The 22,154-nt window shown below is 39.2% G+C and overlaps 1 protein-coding gene across 3 annotated transcripts in view; it reads left to right on the forward strand.

The window, feature by feature from the left end:
• Rngtt (RNA guanylyltransferase and 5'-phosphatase) overlaps positions 1 to 20,943 on the forward strand; it is a 217,020-nt gene extending 196,077 nt beyond the window's left edge. For all 3 annotated transcript variants that reach the window (XM_021634879.2, XM_021634880.2, XM_021634881.2), the window contains exons 15-16: positions 17,126 to 17,249; positions 18,455 to 20,943. In XM_021634879.2, the coding sequence (XP_021490554.1) occupies positions 17,126 to 17,249; positions 18,455 to 18,618 (288 nt within the window). In that variant the 3' untranslated portion in view covers positions 18,619 to 20,943. The remainder of the gene's footprint in view (positions 1 to 17,125; positions 17,250 to 18,454) is intronic.
• Positions 20,944 to 22,154: the final 1,211 nt, after the last annotated feature.

The raw sequence follows: 22,154 nt of genomic DNA on the forward strand, positions 1-22,154 counted from the left end.
ATTAAGCCAGTATCATTCTAAATGAAGAGAAACTCAAAGCATTTCCACTAAAATCAGGAGCAAGACAAAGATGTACATGCCATATATATTCAGTATAATAAAGTCTTAACTAGAGGAATAAATAAGATAACTGAATTATATCAAGGGGCTACAGATAGGAAGATGTCAGTATCTTTATTTGCAGATTTCATGATTTTATGCATTAAGTCTCTACCAGGAAACTTCTAAAGCTGATAAACACGTTCTGCAAAGTAGCAGGGTACAAAATGAACACCCAAAAACCAGCAGCTTTCTCATCCATAAATGACAAACATACTGAGAAAAAAATCAGGGAAACAGTACTTTAGGTAGATGGTTTTACCTAAGCAAGTGAAAGAGTTGTATAATAAAAATATTGTTATGATGAAAATGCTGAAGTTTTCATCAGAGCATGAAAAGATCTTCCTTTCATAGATCAATAGGATTAATGTAGTAAAAATGTCCACCCTACCAAAAACAATCTAGAGATTCAGTGGAGTCTCCATCAAAATTCCAATACAGTTCTTCATAGAATTTGAAAAAAAAAAAAAATCTAAAAAGGACACACAGACACATGCCACATATACCACACACAGGGTGTATTCAACTTGTATTCAACATGTCTTGAATAATTTTTTTGGAGGTGTCACCATCCAGGTAGTAAGTTGTATTGCATATTTATAATGTAAAACAACATGATATTGGAATACAACCACAGACAAGTAGATCAGTGGAATAAAATTGAAGACCCAGAAATAATTCCTTGCATCTACCAACACCTAAAAAAATTTTTTTTTAACAAAGAAGCCAGAAATACACAACAGAGAAAATACAGCATCTTCCACAAAATGGTGCTGGTTAGATGTGAGAGCTGCATGCAGAAGAATTAAAAAAAAAAAAAAAAAAAGATATGTATCTAACACCTGCACAAAACTCAACTCAAAATGGAACAAGAACCTCAACATAAGAGCATGATAGCCTAGGTAGATGGGAAGGTGGGGGATAGTCTTGAACTTAATGGCTTAGGAAAAGACCTTTGGAACAAGACACTGAGAGCACAGACACCAAGAACATCAATAAATGGGACCTCATGAAGCTGAAAAGACACTGTCATCCAGGCCAAGTAGCAAGCTACAGAATTGGAAATGTCTTTACTAATTACACCTCTAATTAATATCTAGGATATATAAAGAACTAAAGAAACTGGACATCAAGAAACAAATAACCCTATTAAAAATTGGCTATAGCACTAAGAGAATTCTCAAAAAGATGAAACAAGAAATGGCTGAGAAACACTAAAATATATATTCAACAGCCTTCACCATCACAAACCTGCAAATGAAAGCTACTTTGAGTTTCATCTTTCCCAGTTGAAATGGCCAAGATCAATAAAACAATTCTAACTTATGCTGGTAAGGATGCTAGGAAAGTACTTACTCATTGCTGGTGGGAGTGCAACCTGATATACCCAGTATGGAAATAAATGTGGAGGTTCATCAAAAGCTAAAAATCAATCTACTATAAGATCTGGCTATCTGTTCTGTACCTAAAGGACTCCATACTTACTAAGGTTATCCTTGTTCATGGCTGCTCTGTTCATAATAAGCAGAAATAGGAAACACTTAGATGTCCATCAACTAATGAATGGTATGGTGGTTTGAATAAAAATGCCCTCCATAAATTTACAGGGAGTGGCATTATTGGAGGTGTGGCCTTCTTGGAGGAAGTGTACCATGGTGGTGGGCTTTGAGGTTTCAAAAGCTCAAGCCATACCTAGTGTCGCTCTTCTTGCTGCCTGCCGATACAGATGTAGAACTCTCAGCTACTTCTCATGTCTTCCTTCATGCCATCATTTTCTGCTATGACAGTAATGGACTAAACCTCTGACCCTATAAACCAGCCCCACTTCGATATTTTCTTTATACAAGTTGCCATGGTGATGGCATCTATTCACAGTGACAAAACCCTAAGACAAATGGATAATGAAAATGTGATACATTTACTTAATGGAATTGATTATGAAATTAAAAAAAAAACAACAACAAAAAACAAAAATGAAACTGAGCCAGGCACAGTAACACTTTAATCCCAGCACTTTGGAGGCAGAGGCTAGTAGATATCTCTGAGATCTAGGCTAGCCTCGTCTACATAGTGAGTTCCAGGAGGGCCAGAGCTACATGGTAATACCCTGTCTCAAAAAAGAAAAGAAAAAAAAAATAAAAAAGGAAGGGAAAGGAATTGTAAAGTTTGCAGGTGAAGTGATAGAGTTAGAAACAGTCATTTTGAGTGAAATAACCCAGACCCCAAAAGACAAATAATGCATTTTTTGTCTTATATGTGGATTCTAGCTTTTAAGCTTTAGATTTTTGTTCAGTCAGAATAATCACAGAGGTTATGTAGCTAGTCAGTAGCCAAAGGTAGGAGTTTATTTTTCTAGAAAGATAAATAGAATATAGTATAATAAAGAGATGAAGGGAAAGATGGAATAGGATTAAATGGGGAGGGAGCTGGGAAACAGAATAAAGGAGGGAGTGTGGGGAAGGGCAGCTAACAGAAAGGCCTTTTGGAAAGCTGTATGGAAGTAATTGGAGTCCAGATATGATGTTGGGAAAACAGTGCTCCAACTATCCATCTTATGTCACCAAGATGGGTGACATCTTGAGTCATACCCCAAAGGAGTTCTATTACCCTACCTCTCCCCACCCTCCAAGCATTACAGGCTGTTGCCAAGGCTACTGATATCCCTCCATAACCTGATGGTAAGGCCCTTTACTTATGGCATCAAACATGGAGAGGTTGAGTTGGTTCCCAACTAGGAGCTTCACCCCTACTGACTAGTTCATGGTACTAGAAGGTATTTTGCATATTACTGAAAAGCCATCATCACTGTCCCCCAGGTACAAACTGTGCAACCTTCAACAGTGACTTGCCTGCAAAATATAGTTGTGTGATAGTGGCACAGCTGTCTTGGGAAAAGTAGCCAACCACATTGGATTTAAGGATACTCTGTGATTTCAACCCTATTTCTGACTCTGCTAAAGTAGCCAGCCTGAGACTAGATAAGTCAGGGGTCTGTGGAAAAACCCACTACTGTTATTTTGCTAAAGGAGCATAGTACTAAATGACTCCTAATGACATATTGCTATACTCATAGGTCAGTGCCTCATACAATCCTCACCAGAGAAGCTTCTTCATGCGGTAGGTAAACTGTACAGAGAGTAAAAGACTCTGGAGCACTCATCTCTAAAATGGGATGCCCTTATCAAATCTCTCTCTTCAGTGTTCAGAGAATTATGTGGAAGAAGAAGCAGAAAAATTGTAAAAGCCAGAGATGGTAGATAACTCTTAAGGAAACTGTGTCATCCAGGAACACAGGGTTGATACACATTTGAACTCACAGAGACTGTGACAGCACAGAAAATAAGCTGCACAAGTTCAAACCAGACAAAAATGTCAGCACTGATCAGGGGAAATGGACACTCCTATCTAAGAAGCTGTTTTTGCCTTTTGGGCTTTCTCCATGGTCTGCTGTCACTGGGCAGACCGTCCACGTTATAGGGCGGGTCTATAATGTAGTTGGCCAGCACAAAATGACTCCATGTGTTTGTTTGTTTCCTATGCTTTGTTTGTTTTTTAGTTTTATGTTTTGAGAGAGAATGAATGAACCTGTAGTCAGTGCAGCAGATCTGGAAGGAGTTAGAGAAGGAGGAAGAACATAATCAAAATATATTGTATATAGAAAATTTTTAAATAAAATGAATTGATACAGTGTTTATCAAATTCAGTATGGCAGATACTTAAGAATATCTTTAGAGGTTCTCACAATGGAGTGTAGCTACTCGTATACCCTTGACCAAAGAACCATCCTCTATTGGGGAAGGTCATCCTCTCCAACCACATATTCAGCTTCAGGTAGATACACATGGAGCACTGAGGGAAGATGAGGATACCTTCCTAAGTAGCCAGATCAGCCAAGTCAATCCTGGCAAGCAATGGAGTCACACACATCACAGCCAGATCATCTTCACATACTATAATTTGTGAATTATACATAGTGATTTCATAACATGTATTTTTTAAACACCTGTCATGCTTAGAGTTGTTTATAAAGAAAAAGGTGTCAGATATGTATGTTGTATTGAAGCTTCCTTGTGTTAGAAGATAAAGCTTTCCTTGTTTATCTGCTTTAAGTATGCAATGAGCTTAAAACTACGCGCATTCATGGTCTGTTTGTAATTCTCTTCATACTTGGTACTAAACAGGCAGGAAGCCTGTGCATTATGTCACACAGTTAGGCGCTCTATTTACTGAGCGATTACCATTACCTCACTAACCTACCTGGCAGAGGTGCCTGTTGCCTCTACTGGGTCTTTTCTTTTTGCAGTCATTCCCGTGAGAAGGTCATTTGTTCCAATAATGGCTTCTCATTTGGTATAAAAATCAAACAAAAGCTTTGCAGCTGTGAGATGTAGCCCATTTTAAAATTAACCTATTGTAAATCCTTAATGACTGAGAAATCCTGTAATTTGCTATGATTTCTGGTAGTGCTGCATGTAGAATAGCAAACAGTAGAAATGATACAGGCCAGAATGATACACACTTGGGAAGAGGAGGAGGAGTTCAGCCAGTGTGTGTGTCTGCTGCCCTTCATCAGTCACACATCAGCTCATTTCATGCCTGCGGACTTTCCCAAGAAAAACGGTATCTTTGGAAGTAACTGGCTAATGGAGTTGATTATGCCAGAAGTGAAATGGTTCATAAGTACAGAATAGCCTTTGCTTTCTGCAATATCTTTTTCACATAGAGCTTAGATTCTTCAGAGGAAAAAAAAAAAAGTACAAATTTTTGATGTACAAAGTCCTTGAGTTTGTTTTATTTACGGACTTATTTTCAGTGCTACAAATCAAACTCAGGTTCTGTGGCACTTTAGGTACTACTTTACCACTGAGCCACGCCTTTCATTCAAATTTTTGAATTTTGGTAGTAAATCAAGTTAAGTCTATCCATATACAAATTATGTAAATTCTCTGGCTTCAGTTTTGGGATCTAGAATTTCTCTGAATTTTAAACAGCCTAAGTAAACAATCTTGTAGGCATAGTGTTTTTCTACTATCTATTAAACATTTATTAAATTACTTAATTCCTTGGTGCCTATTTTTCTGTATAAAATGAGACTTCTAATAATACCTACTTCCTAGAGTTGTGGAGATTCAAAAAATTAATTTATATAAAGCACTTCAAACAGTACTCAATACCGATGAAATGATTAGCAGCAGCGATTAGTCATTCTAGTGGACAGATGCTGAACAGCTAATTTACAGGTAATGATGTACAGTACAAATGGAAAGTATAAGGTGTACTATTAGATTATAAAGAGAAGTTGTTGAAGTTAGATCAGTGTAAGCGGCTATTTCATGTACTTTGAAGGGAGAAGCCATTGACCGAAGATATGATTAAATTTACCTATGTTTTTAATCAATAAGAGTTTGTTTCTTTTTTTGAATTCACATTAAAATTTGTTTATGATAATTAGCTTTTTGGTGTGCAATTTTTTGAGTTTCGGCATACAACTACTACTGAAATCAGGATGTAGAACAGCTTTGCCTCTTTCTCCAAAATTCTCACAAGATACCCCCTTATCCTTATTCACTTGTCTTTCTTTACCCAATTGCCACTGATCTATTTTTGTAACTGTCTTTTCTACCATGCCCTATGAAATGATTTACCTAATAGATTTTAAAGTATGATTGTTGAAATTTTGCACATTGCACTTAAAATTTACCTGTGTTATTTTACTTACAGGAAATCGTATTTCTTGACAGTATTTCATCGTATAGCTTCATTGTGGTTCACTGTTCACCAGTTGAAGGGCATGGGCACTCCTTCCTGTGTTGTGCTATGCTAATGTTTGTGATATGCTGGATAGTTTTTGTTTTGATTTTTGGTTGCTCAAGACAGGGTTTCTCTGTGTAGGCTTGCCTGTTACAGACTCACTTTGTAGAGCATGCTGACCTTGAACTCACAGCAACCCACCTGCCTCTGCCTCCCTGAGTGCTAGGATTACAGACATGTACCACCATGCCTTGCTGTGAGGTTGTTTGTTTGTTTGTTTGTTTGTTTTTTAAGATACGGTCTTCTAGTCCAGGCCAACCATGATCTCACTATGTAGCATGGGATGACCCCAAACTCCTGTTCTCCCTTTCTCTACATATCAGATGCTAAACATATACAGCCATGCCAGGCATGGTTCCTATTTAAAATGATTATTTTTTAAAATCTACTTAAATCTTGGGTAATACCTAAGAGTGAGGTTGATGGTTCTTGTGGTAAGTGTGGATTGAACAAAGCAACTGCCAAAATATTTTCCAAAGTGATGATACCATTTGACATTTCCTGTCTCTGATATGTTAGTGCTCATTGGATTTGCTTGTTTGTAGTACTTCATACTGCCAGTAGCTCTAATAGAGTAGTACCTCGGTATCTTAATTGCTAGGCCTGTGTGTTAAGCCTTGAGCTCAGTATCACTTCTCTGGCTTTGTTTGTTTTAAAATTTACTTTGATTATTCTGGTTTCTATGGCTTTTCATATAAAATTCACTAAAATTATGTTGTCAGTATCTGTTACTAATCATTCTAATTAGGCTTAGTATCTATGCCTGAAGTCCCACTGCTCAGAGTCTGAGGCAGGAAAATCACCAAGTTCAAGCCCAGGCTGAACTTCATAGTAAGATTCTGTGTGTAGAAAAAGAAAAACTCTGTTGAGGTTTTTCTTGTGGTTGTGTTGAATATGTAGATCATTTTAGAAAGAGTGTTGTCAACAGTATTGGATCTTTCTTCCTAAAAGTATATCTCTGCATTTATTTAACCCCCACCATCTTTTTTCCCCATCTCTCTCTCTCTCTCTCTCTCTCTCTCTCTCTCTCTCTCTCTCTCTGAGCTAGGGTCTTAACTATGTAGCTCAGGCTAGACCCCGTCTTGCAGAGATCCTCTTGTTTCAGTCCCCTGGAAATCTGGGATTATAGATATCTACAGCTGTGCCCAGCTGAGTTTTTAAGATTTAAATCTAAGTATTTTGTGATTGTAGTTTCTAGTGTTCCAGTAGTTACATTTACTTCTATGTATGTTATGTCCTTGTGTTCTGTAACCTTGTTAAACTTAGAGTTGTTAAAAACCTCTTTATACATTGATTCTGTATAACTGTTGTCATCTGTGCCTCATGACAAATGTAGTTCTTCCTTCTAGCCTGGTAGGTATTTTCTCTTAAGCAAAAATTATAATTAGATTTATATTTTTCTAAAGTAAAGCTAGCTTTAGTGTAAATATTGATGGGGTGGGGAGACCATTTGTGAGGCAGCAGGTTCTTAAACTATGAATTTTTAAACCAAGGTAGTAGAATAAATAGACAGGTTTTGTAGGTATAATTAGTAAGCCCTCTGATGGATTGAATAGAAGGAAAAATGAAGAGGGAAAGGACACCCATCAGGACACCTGGTTTCTGTCATGAACTGGGTGAATAATGTTGCCATTTTTAAAAAAGTGACAAGAAGAAATAGACTTGGAAGATGATGACACGTTGAACATATTAGACTTTGAGAAGTCTTTGGAATGTTCAAATAAAGTGTGAAAGAGGGGTGGGGCCTAGATCCCTGTGATAAGCAAGCTCTAGGGCTCTAAGTTTATCTTTATCACAAAGGAAATCAAAACAAAACAAAATGGTATCGAATAGGCAACTAGCATATGTAAGCATATGAAATGTAGGCTCTAAGAAGTTTGGGGATGTGTCAGGTCTATGTGGAATCCCTCAAAGGCTCACAGGTGACCTCTCTCACACAAACATGGATACCCTGAGCAGCCTTCCTTTTAATTTTTTGGTATGCTAAGATAATAGAAGCTTTTACCATAGGTCTTTGGACCGACCCATTGCTTATCGCTAATTTGAAGCATGCTTTTCCTTCTCCCAGTCCATTCTCATGTGCCCAAGTAACTTTTCAATTTCCATGACAAAACACAGTGAGCAAGGCATCTTTTAAAACAATGCTTTTAACTCGAGGTTTTCATACTGGTGCCAGAAAAGGGCAGCAGATAACCTGGATCTGGAGTTACAAGGGACTGTGAGTCACTTAAGATGCTAGGTTCTAGGGGGTGCTAGGAAATGAACTCCAGTCCTCTGCAAGAGTGGCAGGCACTCTTAACTGTCCCGCCTTCCCTGCAGCCTGGCTTGGTCTCTCCTTTCCTGCTTTGGAGTACATGGCAAGTTCTCAGCTGTGGAGCTACACGGGTTTCCTGTTTCCAGCAGTGCTAGCTGCTTGAGGAGGTGGGGCATATGACCTTTTGCATTTAGTAAGCACTGTTCCCTGAGGCCCTGTTCTAGAGGCAGTACTGGGACAACGAGGGAACCAGTGACTTGTGTGTGGGATAGCATCCTAACAGTACTATTTATTCAACAGATAGACTTAGATAGCAAAACATTTGTGTTCTAACAGCACAGCATGTGTTGAAATAACTTTTCAAGCCTTGGAATCAAATATCAATATCCTCATATCCTACTGCAAATTTTTTCATACAAGTCTTGGTTTCTTTTTTTTATCAACTAACAACTTAGTTTTGCAAAGATCTAGTGATACATCAAGGACCCCTGATGCAAAATTTCATACCCTTCTGATGAATAATTTGCATGGTTGAATTATGTCAAGCATAAGTCACAGTGCTTCCCTAAAACATCAAAAAAGAAAAAACAGAGCGCCACACCTCCGCTGCATTGCTGCAGGTTCCTCCACACGCTGCAGCTGCCTGTGAGTTAGTGCAGCCGCCGTGTGCTTCCTTGCAAGTGGATGCATTGCTGCAGGTTCCCTCCACAACGCTGCAGCTCCCTGTGAGTTAGTGCAGATGCCGTGTGCTTCCTTGCAAGTGGATACATCTTCTCTTGCTCTTCATTGTGGTTTCGGAACTGTGAGGATTTGTCTTGTAATTAACTGTTTTCCTCTTGGGGTTTGGTTTGGTTTGGTTGTGTGGTGTGTGTGTGTGTGTGTGTGTGTGTGTGTGTGTGCGCGCGCGCGCACGCGTGCACGTGTGCGCCTTTGTTTCAAAAGCTAGCCTGATTATTATTATTTTTTAAACTATGTATTTTAGGTTTTTATTATGAAAAATTATAGTTCTATATAAGTTAGTATACAAACATTATATTATATTTGAAAATTAACAAATACAGAAAAGAAAATAAACCACTGCTTTTGTTGCAGTTGGTCTGTCCAGTTATTTTATATACCAGTATATTACATTTTGAATGACAAACATGCTTTGCATTTAGAGAGGTGTTAAGCTGTAGTTTAATGTGAATTTCATACCCTCAAGTTGTAATTTGTCTATAATGACTTCAGGACAAACAAAGTGGAATTTATACCTTTTGCTCTTTAATTATCTACTCTTGATGGCTTAAGGCCTGCTGAAGGGCTTAAATACTTCATCATTCCTGAGGGGACATCTTCAGCAAGTACAGGGGTGACACTTAAAAGAGTTGGGTGTAGAGGCCCAAGTGTCAGTGTTAGGAGAGGTCAAAAGATCTGGCATGTTAGAACAGTAGCTTGCCGAGTGTTCCTTTCTCCGGCAGATGGATGTGTTTTGTAAAAGCAACCCTCCCATGGCCCTGCTCTTAATGAAGCAGTTCTTAAAGGAGTCAGCTTCATTCAGATCCCCTGACATGACATGAAAAACCTGGTGTTCCATTTCTGAGTCGTTTTGATTTTATCTGACCATGAATATGAAAAAGTAAATGAAGATCATAAAACCAAGATTTTTTTTAGTTATTTTTCTTGAGTTTTTAAAAAAATCTTCCTTATGACACGCCATATAGGTAAAGCTGGAATTATTAAGAAGTAGAATTACATCTTTAGAGAAGAAAAAGTGACTTTAGTTCAACTCCACTAAAGGTGGTGGAAAACCACGAAGTACAAACTAGTATGTCCATTGACAGTGCTCTTCCCATGACTCGCTCTCTTTCTGTCTCTGACTGTAAATGTTTTGGATTTATCTTTTTGTTTTTGTTTTTGTTTTGATGGGATGAGATGAGAGCCAGTCTAGCTCTTTCTGAGGTTTCTAGCTCTTTCTTGCTGGTTCAACTCAGCTGTTCTGACCTAAACTGTCTAAGCTTACTGATTCAAACTGGCTTCTCTTGGATTCTGATTTTTCTACCTGTCCTCAAACTAATTCTGGCAATATGTTTTATCTTCTGGCTCCTATTCATTCTCTGGCTCAGTCTGTTTTCATCTGTGTTTAGCTTGTCTTCTCTGCAGTCTGTGTCTGTAAAACTGCCTGAAAAGAAACTGAGTAAAAACACTGTCTCTCTCTCTCCCCTCCCCCTTTCTTACTCCTTCCTCGTTACTTTGTCTATACCTCAATTAGACCTTTTAAACATGGCTGCTTCCTTCTATAAATAAATAGCCTTACCTACATTGTTTGAGATCAAAGTTATGTACTAAAGGCATGGCTGTATTTCAGCAAGATCATACTGTAGTTCAGAGCGTGTCTGCATTCCAGCTGGGTAACATAGACCTAGATGGTCTTTGGATGTAATCCCTTGCCAGAGCAGCCATGTGGCTGGATTAAAAATTCCTCTACATCTGACCAAAGCAAATGGTGCAGTCCTTCCTTAGCATAGTCTAGTCTGTTGAAAAGTAAAGTTTTTTCTTTGAAAAATCCCTTAAAGGCTCTCACTGAAAGTGGAAACAAGCTAAACAGAGAAGCCAACCTGAGAATTCCTGTAGTCAAACTTGAAGTTGTTGTTGATCAGCAAAATAATGAAGAGTGTTTCATAAACCATCACTTAAAAACACTCTATGTTACTAGCCAACTAAAGGAAAATGGACAAGTCTTCTTGCAGAAGTCCCATCATGGAGTGTACAGGAGTAGTCAGGGAAGAAGGACGTCCTCTGGAGCACTTCACTGGTAATCACTGTAGGCAGGTTTGCAGGTGGACAAGTGCTAAAATCAATGGTTGACGTTTGGAGAAGTGAAGTAATTGCAGAGCCTCATAAGGTATCCCTCTCCCAAAATGCATAAATTGTGTATTAATAAATTCCAGAGGGGGCTAGAGCGATAGCCCAGTCATGAAGAGTACTGGCTGCTCTTCCGGAAGACCTGGGACTGACTCCTAGTACCCACGTGGTGAATCCTAACCATCTGTAATTCATGTTCCAGGAGATCTGACTCCTTTTTCTGATCTCTGCTGGCATCAAGCACACGAGTGGTACACAGAGACAAACACTGGCAAAGCATTAAATGCATCTATTTATGTATCTATCTATATGAAGTTAAAAAATAAGTAAAATAAATGAACCCAACATATTCTTTAAAGCTCTTTTCCAGGAAGTAGGCTTTCATTTCCCTTTCCTTGAAGTCAGACTAGACACATGACTCATACCAACCGATAGAGTACTGAAAGAAGAAACCTAGCAAATAACCACCTTGACTAAGGAAGCAGAGCCACTACCACTAGTAACACAGTGAGCTGGTGTATGTGGTAAGGCCAGAGGGTCACTCCTTGCCACACCTAGAAATTCTTTATCATGAGCAAACACCAGGGGAAAAAAACCTCTAATTTGAGCCTCATTCTTAGAAATATCTAAGTGACGCTCTTAAGTATCCATGGACCTAGGTGTGCCTTTCTATAACCCTGTGCTTAAGAGGACTAACATGAAAAGGTTACCAGGCCAGCCTGGGTTACAGCAGATAGATAGATAGATAGATAGATAGATAGATAGATAGATAGATAGATAGATAGATAGATGCATTTAAAAAAGAAAACCTGAGAATAGAGAATAGATAGATAGACAGACAGGGAAACCTGCAAGGACTGAGTAATTGCCACAAGTTGGAAGAAACTAGCATGTGGCAATTAAATTCAAGTGGCTTCCTCGATTGGGTCCAGGAATTTCTAATAACATAGAAATTCTGGTAGTCTTTAGTTTATGCTAGATCAATGTTAACTTTTTTTTTTAGAGTTGATAGCTGTACTCTGATAAACAAAATATAAATGTCAGCTGAAAGACTCTACCTAGCAATGTATCAAAGCAGATGCTGAGACTCATAACCAAACCTTGGGCAGAGTACAGGGAATCATATGAAAGAAGGGGGAATTAGTAAGACCTGGAGAGGACAGGAGTGCCACAAGGACTAAATATATCTGGGCACAGGGGTCTTTTCTGAGACTGATTCTCCAACCAAGGACCATGCATGGAGATAACCTAGAACCAACCCCTGCTCGGATGTAACCCATGGCAGCTCAGTATCCAAGTGGGTTCTCTAGTAAGGGGAACAGGGACTGTCTCTGACATGAACTCAGTGGCTGGCTCTTTGACCTCCCATCCCCAAGGGAAGAACAGCCTTGCTAGGCCACAGAGGAGGACATTGCAGCCAGCCCTGATGAGACCTGATAAGCTAGGGTCAGATGGAAGGAGAGGAGAACCTCCCCTATCAGTGGACTTAGAGAGGGGCAAGGAGGAGATGAGGGAGGGCAGGATTGGGAGGGAGTGAGGGAAGGGGCTACAGCTGGAATACAAAGTAAATAAACTAATAAATATAAAAAATAAAAATTTTAAAAAAAAGAAAGAAAGAAAAGAAAGTGACAGAGAAAATAGAAAAGTTCCTCGGCCACCTTTACAACTTTTCTTACATCTTTCCAAATTAAATGTTAAAAAAGAAGAAAGTTCTAATAGTTTTCATGGTGTGTGGATATTTTTGATTTGTTTGTTTTTAATAGTTTCAGAGCAAATAGAAGCCTCTCTCTAAGATGCAAACTTGATGTGGCCGCCCAGCAGGACAGCTGACCTGCAGGCTCCCATTCTACCACCAGAAGCAGAACTATTTTCTTTCACTTTGTGCAGATTGCCAACATTTAGTATGGCCTTTGCGATTTAGTAGTGTGTTCCTATTCAGATTACTAAATCAATTTAATATAGCACTGAGTATAGTATGACATTCTAATGTATAAATATTAAAGCACTCATTAACTCAAACTAGGATTAACAGTTAACATGGAAGACCGACCAATAGGGGTCCTCTTTTAGTCAGCAATAGTATGTAATTGTCTTAAGATGAATATGGATACTAAAATTAAGTCACTCTTCTGTACCCCATTAATTTTTTTGATGTCACCATTAGTGAAAACATATTAGAGGTATTAATTTTACCAGTTTAATATATTTACCATCCACTCAAATATATACCTTGCAGCCTGTCTCTGGTAGGAATATAATGTGTAACCAGTAAAGAGTACCATTTCTTGTTGAATATGAATATGAGTTTAAGTTAGTAGTGGCAGGTGCATGCATTTTTTGGAAAAAATTTTCTCAGATTGCTAATATTTGGCCAAGAGCTACAGCAGATAGTTAATACTGCTTAAGTCTGAAACTGAGAAGCCAAGAGTGATAAGCTATGTACTACTTAACTTCCAGCTGCTAGCCAGTAGCAAGCTCGCTGGTCAGCATTCTTCCAAAACGCCAACAGTGTAGTGCTGACAGCTGTTTTCAGAGCGCACCTTTTCATGCCAGCGTGGTTCCTTTAGAGAGTTTACTTGCAAAGTTGCTTAAAGAAAATAAGCAGTGTTTCTTGTTAAAAGAAGTAAAAGAAGATAGAAATAAAGGAAAAGCTGTTGATTAGTCAGGGATCAGAAGAGAATGTTATCAGAATCTCCATAGAACCTACAGCAATCTTGACGCTGTGCAACCTTATCAAAACACTAACTGTCTTTTGCAGAAGTAAAAAAGCTGCATTAGAATCCGAATGGACTCCCCAGGAGCTGAGATAGCTGAGGAAGAGCAGAGTTGGAGGCCTCACACTCCTGGCCTCCACTGCAAAGCTACAGCACTTTAAAGAGCATGGTTCATCACAGGCACAGACAGGTGGATCACAGGAATTGGAGAGTAGTACCCCCTAAAAGACAGATTTGCTAGCACGCGCCTGTGATCTCATAGTACATGGGAGAGTAAGACTGGGAAATCATGAATTTGGGGACATGCTGTGCTATATGGAAAGCCTCTGTCTCAAAACAATAGCAAAAACAACTAGAACAGTCAATGGAATAGAGAACCCAGAAATAAGTCCTTGACATGCAGATATACAATATTCCAAAAAGGTAGCAAGACTACACAATAGGGGAAGATGATGGAACCTGCCCCTATAATATGTAAGACATTAACTCCAAAACTGATTAAAAACCAAAGCATAAGACCTTAAACTATTGAGCCTCAAAGGACTGAAAAACAAAACAGACAAAACTGGAATCACATTAGGAGAGGATCTGGTTGGAATCCAGTGAATGACACCTGAAGTACAGTTAGCAAAATACCAATAAACAGACAAACAGGGCATCAGACTTGAAACTGCTTTTTATGAGAGCAGACGGTGGCTTATAGAATGGAAGAAAAAATTACAATCATCGTCTGATGATGGTTAATGCTCAGACATAAAATTCAACAATAGCACATTTTTGATTAAAATATAGGCACGCAGTTTCAAAAATAAACAGTATAAAACAAAATATTAATATTTATTAAATTTGCATTTTTTCAGTTGTGCTATATTAAATATTTCCTGTCAGAACAATAAATGGTTCATGTTTATGTATGTGTATACAGGTGAATAGACAAAACATGATATATAGATCATGGAATGGAAACAGGCATGACAAGATTTTTCTCATCTGGACTCCAGGGGAGATTGACAGCAAAGTAAACGAGAATCTGCTAAGATCTCTGCCGTGTGGTCCACTGGGAGGTCAGAGGGTGGGAACGGGGAAGAAATGTGGTCATGTGCACAAAAGGAAACCTCTGACTGAGATATGTTATTCTTTATAGTTAACATACGCTAATGAAAATGTTTTTTTAAAAAATAGGCAAAAGTAGCTAGATACACTTATAAAGGCTTTTGATCCCAGCACTTGGCTAAGACACATCACAACGTTGAAACCAGGGTGGACATCAGAAGTTTAAGGCCAGCCTGGGCTACAAAATGGAACAGTCTTTTAATACCTACTCCCCAAAAAGCAAGGGAATTGTATTTTCCAAAAAAAGTGTACAGCCAATAAGCATGTACAACCAGTAATCATAGCCTAACAACAGGTGCCTGTCAGAGTGGTCAGCATCAGAGTATGCCCTAGCAGGGATGTGACATGGTTTAACCACTTTTGGATAATAATAGTATGGAAGCTGCTTGGAAAATTAAAAGTTGAATCACTCTGTGATCCAGCAGTCTCACTTCTAGGTATATACTCAAAAGAATTCAAAGCAGGATCTCCAAGTGGTGTTTAGACCCCTATTTTCGTACAGCATTAGTCATAGTAGCAAAAAGGTAGAAAGAAATGTCCATCAACAGATGAATGGCTGAAGAAACTGCATTTCCTGTTTATACTGGAATATTATGTAACCTAGAAGGGAACTATCACATGCACATGCTACAATGTGAGTGAACCTGCTTTAGATGGATTTCCGTGATTCTACTCATTTGTGATGTACAAGGTAGAAGTTACAAGCAGAAAACAGGAAGGCTAGGCGTGTAGGACATGTAAAGTCGCACAAAGTACACAAGTCAGAGAAGTTGACGGTGCAGGAATTGAATGTGCCTAACACTGCTAAGCTGTGTTCTTAAAATAGTTAGGCAGGATTTTGGCTTTTTAAATTTTCTAGTTAATTACACATTTACTGATTTCCTACTCTGTATCAGGTACTTTCTTCCTATGATTTAGTTTATTAAAAAGTCCCTTGATGTTTTAGAGATTAGAAAATGAAGACTTTGAAAGAATTAGAGACTTACTTCTCTTGAACACCTTCTTCTTGCTGTAACTCAGAAATGGCTGCTTCGGTTGAATGAGTTGCCCAGTACCTGCACATAAATGAGGAGTTGAAAAGAGGAGTCTCCTGCTGAGACAGGGGAGTGAGACTATAGAGAATGGTTGCTGAACAGCATTGCTTTTGTGGGGAGATGAAGTTTACAGAGCCAGAGCTGTTAAGACATTCTAGGCCTGTTAGTAGACCGTTGTTTTGTTTTTGTTTTTGACCAGGTATTAGACCGGTTGAAAATGCAAACAAGCCAATCCAAAGCAACAGTCATCTAGAGGGAATGAAGACAATTTGAAAGTTTTTATGAAGACACACCCTGCCTAGCCTGTGAATTGAAAGCAGCTTTTTAAAAATTTGCATCCCTTCATCCTGCTAGGGGATAGTGAATATATGGGCAGAAAAATGAGAGCATTTCAAATAATGCTAATGAAGTTTAGTGATTGCAATCTACCATATTGTGAGAGAGAGTTGTTAGTTCTGAGGGATGAAGACAGAATTCAAATATTACCATGACTGGCATTTGATTGGAAAAGTGCAAAGATAAGCTTAGGTTCCTTTTATGAAAGCCATCCTGCCATCCTGATGGAATATCTTTTAAAACTTACCATAGTTACCATGGATACTTGGTGGCTTTGATAGAGTATGTTGTAATCCATATTCAATCATCTGAGGTAAAGGAGCCAAGAAACACACCAGCTAAAGTCAAAGTAGTTTCCTTTCTAAATCCATACTCTCTGGAAGGATGAAAAGGAAAAATAGCCTAAGGAGTAGGTTTGGATTTTAAAAAAACTGACTAAAAATTAGTATTTAGGAATTTGATCCTAGTGTTCATTTTCTTTGTAGCCCCTTTACATATAATAAAGAGAATTGGGGGTGCTGGCATAGGAATTTAGATTGTGAAATCTTTCTGAAAGTTGATGAACCTTAAACAGTGTACTCAGTGTCTGAAAGCCAGAGAAACACAGACAGGATTGAAGGCATTGTCCCCATGGCAACATATTTGCATTTGGCCCAGAAGTGGCTGCTTTCTGCTTAGCTTCTTTTAATTGCTATATATTGACAGCCATTTTCACAACTCTGAAGTGTCGGATACTGAGCGTGCGTGCTGGGAGTGCGCGCCATATCTTCAGGCTTGATTAGACACTTCAGATGACAAAGAGCTCTGCCTGAATCGTTACTGAGGTGTTTTTGGCATTTCCTAATGTGTCTGTCACATAGTGGAAGCAAAAAGCCTTTCAGATGATTTAAAATATTGTCATCAATTCTCCTTTAAAACAGGTGACAAAAGAACTAAAGCAGTATGACAACAAAATTATAGAATGCAAATTTGAGAACAACAGCTGGGTCTTCATGAGACAGAGGCTGGACAAAAGTTTCCCAAATGCCTACAACACAGCCATGGGTGAGTATACATTAAACTACAGAAAAATTTCATGTCAGAACCCGCGTGTACTGTTGATGCTGTCCTGCTTGATGGGTAGATAGATGGTCAGGCCTGCACCTCGTTAGCCTCTAGTCAGTTGGAAGTTGTCCTGCCTGAGCTTGGGAGCTGCCCTGTGTGCCTGAGAGAGCAGAAGGGCAGGGTGATGGCTACACACCAGTTTAACTTAATGAATGGCAGCAACAGCGAAAGCCGTGATAATTTCTGATCTATTCAAAACTATTAAAACCATTGTTTGCCAGATGGTAAGAAACAGAATTAGCAAGGGAAAATGTAATTTTCAGCTCCTAAAATAACTTTACAAACAATGGAAAATAAAGTAAATGAAAATGATTTCAAAATAAAAACTGCCCTGCTATCCTTCAGAATGTTCTTTGGGTGTAATATCATTATCTTGGGATTCAGAAGACTTTGTTGTTTTCATGAAGAACACCACAAATTCATTTGAGTTTATAAAGTATACTAATAGTAGAGATGGTAAGAAAAAAAAAAAAAGGTAGATAAAAAGTATAATCAGGTTTTTTTTTTTTTTGGAAGTAGCATCTGTGTTCAGACAAGATGAGTTCATTTTATTGTCTTCTCCTACCTCCAGAATTCCAAACAGATAAATAAAATGAAATATATTAGTTCTAAATTTTGATTACTCAAGATGTTTTGTTTATTAGGCCATTTGTATCCCAGCTGTAGCCCCTCTCTCATTCCCTCCTATTCCCACCCTCCCTCATCTCCTCCCACGCCCCTCTCCAAGTCCACTGATAGGGTAGGTTATTATGTGTTCTTCAACTTAATGTTTAAACTAACAATATGGATGGAAGCTGCCATAAAAACTTCCTGTACCCTAGTAGCATTGGCTAGGGCTGTTGTATCTCACAGAATGGGCATTGTTTCTGAGAGAAGGACTTAAAAACTATTGTGCAGTTTGCTGTGTAGAAGTTTTAGTTGAATGTGGATTTTCATGAGGTGTGCTGTACTAGATTAAAACCCCTTAACATTTTTGCTTAAAAGCAATGCTCCAGCAAAGAGTAGCTACTAGAAAAGTAACTAAGCTGAAGCCTCTTGCCCATTGGTGGAGTGCCAGGATTTCACAGAGCTTCATGGGGACCTCCTCAGCCTGCAGTGAATCAGTTGCCTTAGTCATCCGAGATGCTGTCCCCCTTTGTCCACAGCTGTGTGCAACAGCATCTCGAACCCTGTCACCAAGGAGATGCTGTTCGAGTTCATTGACAGATGTGCAGCGGCTGCCCAGGGACAGAAGCGGAAATTCCCCCTGGATCCCGACACGGAGCTCATGCCACCCCCACCACCTAAGAGGCTGCACCGGCCAACCTAGTCCCTGCCTCTACCTCGCGGTCAAGAGGAAAGCAGAGTGAGAAGAATGCTGTCGCCTCGTGTCCTCAGCCAGAGACATTAAAGAGACAAGTGTGGCTTAGAACTGACTGGCACGTGTGTTTTAAGGGAAGACATGTAGTCAGCCTGTATATATTTGGTTTCTCAGAACTACAGTACATCATGGACCTAAATATTTTATTTATACTGATAAATTCAGCCTTACCTTATGGAGTCAGCAGATTGAAATATCCAAAGGTTTAAATCAGATTGAAGTCAATGAAATAGAGGCCTTGTTTGTATGTGAATAGATAACTTTACATTTTGTTCATAACTAGCAGTCTGAAACTGTGAGCACATTGAGTTTTTTAGAAGTTGGATTTTAAGTTTTCCTCTTAAAATGTAGCAGAGGCAGTATAAATTCTCACTATCACTTATCATGGATTTCCTTTTTTCTGAATTTTCTATATTCTGAACAATGGCAAGGTCAAGTATTATGCACATTAAACAGTTTGGTCTGGCTATACCATTTTAAGAAGGTTTTTGTTTGTTTTTATTTTTTGTAAGGGTGGGATATAAAAGTAAAACAATAACTTAGCTCTGTCCTTTCTGTGAGTCAGATCCTTTCTCTAGAGGCTGCTGTGCGTATTTGAGCACTTCCCATGTTTGAGCCACAGTGTCAGGCGTCTGCTGTCCCATCCCAGCAGTGGTTTTGAGTTCCTCTGAGGCACTTACGTATAGAATCCAGGTCCTTCGTGTACTGCTGTCCTAGGAACATGGCTTCTGTCAGCCACCAGGGCTCCTCCTACTTTACTTCCGTGGGATTGTCACCCCCCACTCACTGTGGTCTCTGGGAGCGATGTCAGACGCAAGCGCTGTTGTGCCGTGTCCGTCACGCAGTGCATCGGAGGCAACAGCAGCTTACTCCTTTGGTTAGAAGGTGATGTCAGCTGAACCAGGTGTTGTCTCTATGAATTGCTGTCCTCCCACTGGACAGTGAGGGCACATCAGGGACCGAGCATAGAGGAGGTGAAAACATTACCCGCACTGCTACAGCTGCACCTATGTTGGGAGACAGTGTTTCAGTGATGGGCTGCATTTCCCTGTTTACTATAGAAAGTAGCTTTAAAGGGCAGCTAATGTTCCTGCCGTTGTAAAAAAAAAAAAAAGTCTGATCGCCTTGTGGGGGAACTCAGAATTAGCTACTAGCAAGCAGCTTAATGTATTTATTTTTAGAGACACAGGTTTTAAGTGTATGTATTTAAAACAAATTTTCAAGATCTGAATTTTATATATGTATAAGCATATATGTGAAAGTATATGCAAGTGTATATTCTTGTACTGATACAACCAGAAGTGAAAACCCAAATGTGTTACCTAGCAGACTGAGTATCTGATGGAATTTTTATTTGGCATAGCACAGATTAACCAAAATTGTATTTATATGAATCTGAGTTTTAATGTTTTTAAACAAACTTTACTTCTGCAGTGCTTTTCTATTAGAATTCTAGGACTTTGTTAGGGCTTATGCCTCTGTTGTTCCTACGTTATGTAATGTCTTAGCAAATACATTCAAAACACTGTTTTAGGTTTGGTTTTGTTCTTTTCTTTTCCTAGATTGCTTGTATATTTGGGCACGGAAGGGATCTAAACACCTGACTGCTACAGGATCGTTGCGGGGGAATTGTCCAGGTTCCCTCTGTCTTTTCTGTGGTGGGTCCACAGCTGCCTGTAAACTGCAGACAATCTAGTGCCAGCTCCCCTGGGCCAGCGACTCTTCCCGCCACGCTCTGCTCCCAAGCTGGTGCAAAAGCAGGCCCCTTGCAGATACAGTAGCAAGCTTTTGCCAGCGATCTCTGATAGCATTCAACTGTTTACGGTGACTTCACCCTTTTAAATGACTTCTGTGAAAAGAGCATTGTATAGGACTTACTTTTCAGCTCATCCTTTCCTTTCAATTATGGTGACATTATAACCACTGCTCTTAAAAACAGATCCCGTGTAGTCCCCAAACACAGCCTCCTGAAGTATTTTAACAGTCATCTAGGTTGCTGGGTGAAAGGCAGGATTTGGACATCTTGAAGGAAACCTTCCCTTCTCGGCTCATGTTACAGCTGTTTTCTTTAGGTGATGTTTTCTGTACAAGAATAAGAAGACTGTTTTCCTGAGTTATCGCATGTAAAGGCTTGCTTTCTGTTTGGAAAAAAAATATCGGTGACTACTGCCTAGATGGTTACTTTGCTTTCCATGAAATGCTCAGAAATGCCAGAACATTCCTTCTCAAATTGTGTGTCAGTGTGTATTGTAATAAACTACTGATATAAGATAACAGTGTGTCTTTCTTGTCTCACTGACAGTTATTTGGGGTCTCTTCTGCTGTGTTGGTCCTTGCTGCTGTCTGCCATACCTACTGTGGTTCACCTGGCTAGTTGCATTCTAGAGATTAATATAAAGACTCGGAAAATTTATTTTGCCTTCTGAGAAACTTGATTGGCACTGCAGTGGTTGTTTGAACCTTTTTTATCTTTGAAGTCTAGGGTGGAGGTACTTTATATTTTTCTGTGCATTTACCTTCTCAGCAGTCTACCGAAATGATATTCTCTTACATTATTTTTTTGTGGGTTTCTTTTAGGCTATTTAGGAGTAAATTCCCTGAAGTAATGAACCATCAAATTCTGGTAATGACTATGCTTTTTTTGTAAATGGGATTTTTGCTGTCCTTAAACATATCACCATTTTGAGCAATGTATATAGTTTCTTCAGGCCAATAAAATAAAACTTGAAAATTGGCAACCAAGTGGTAAACTTGTGAAAAGCCCTAGGCTGGATCCAGAAAGAAATCTAGGCTGAGCCTCCTACCAGTTTGGTGTTCTGCACCATTCCCTTCTCTTCCATTTCTATAATGTCAAGGTTAGACCTGATCAAAAGGAGCTTCTTTATTTCAACTAAGAGTCTATGTAAAGTCAGAACTGACTGTGTAAGTCTGTGTTCACCCTAACAGCCATATTCCTGTGACTAGACGCAACCAAATTAAGAGTGTGCTAGGTAGGTGCCTTCCTAACATTTAGCTACAGAATGCGGGACTGAGTTTTGAGCTGAGAGCCAAGCAGGTCTTGGTATTCTGGTAGAATTGTTTCCTAAATGTTTCTTCAAAGGCAGGGTATGGAATGTCTCAGCCTGCCCTATTGAATTTTTTCTGTTGGTCATGATGGGCACCGTTTGCCTGTCACCATGTGGAGGAATGAAATTGACAGCAGGAGAGTAAATGTGACTGAACTGCAGGGAAGCCTAATATTTCAAATGCTGGGTTCTAGAGCTGTGACGAGGTGACAGCCATCCGTTTCTTGATTGTGGCAGTCAGCTGTCAACTCTCCAATTCTCGTGGGTCATTGCCAGCCTTGGCTTAACTCTCCTGCCTCCCTCCCCTCTTCTCATACCAGGTAAACACTGTACATGGTAAGAGAATAAAACTGGGGCCACTGGACTTCCAGATTCCATGTTTCTAAATGTGCATGGATAGATGAACTTGCCAGCTACTTT

Source organism: Meriones unguiculatus, chromosome 20 (genome assembly GCF_030254825.1).
Source record: "Meriones unguiculatus strain TT.TT164.6M chromosome 20, Bangor_MerUng_6.1, whole genome shotgun sequence".
Classification (NCBI taxonomy): domain Eukaryota; kingdom Metazoa; phylum Chordata; class Mammalia; order Rodentia; family Muridae; genus Meriones; species Meriones unguiculatus.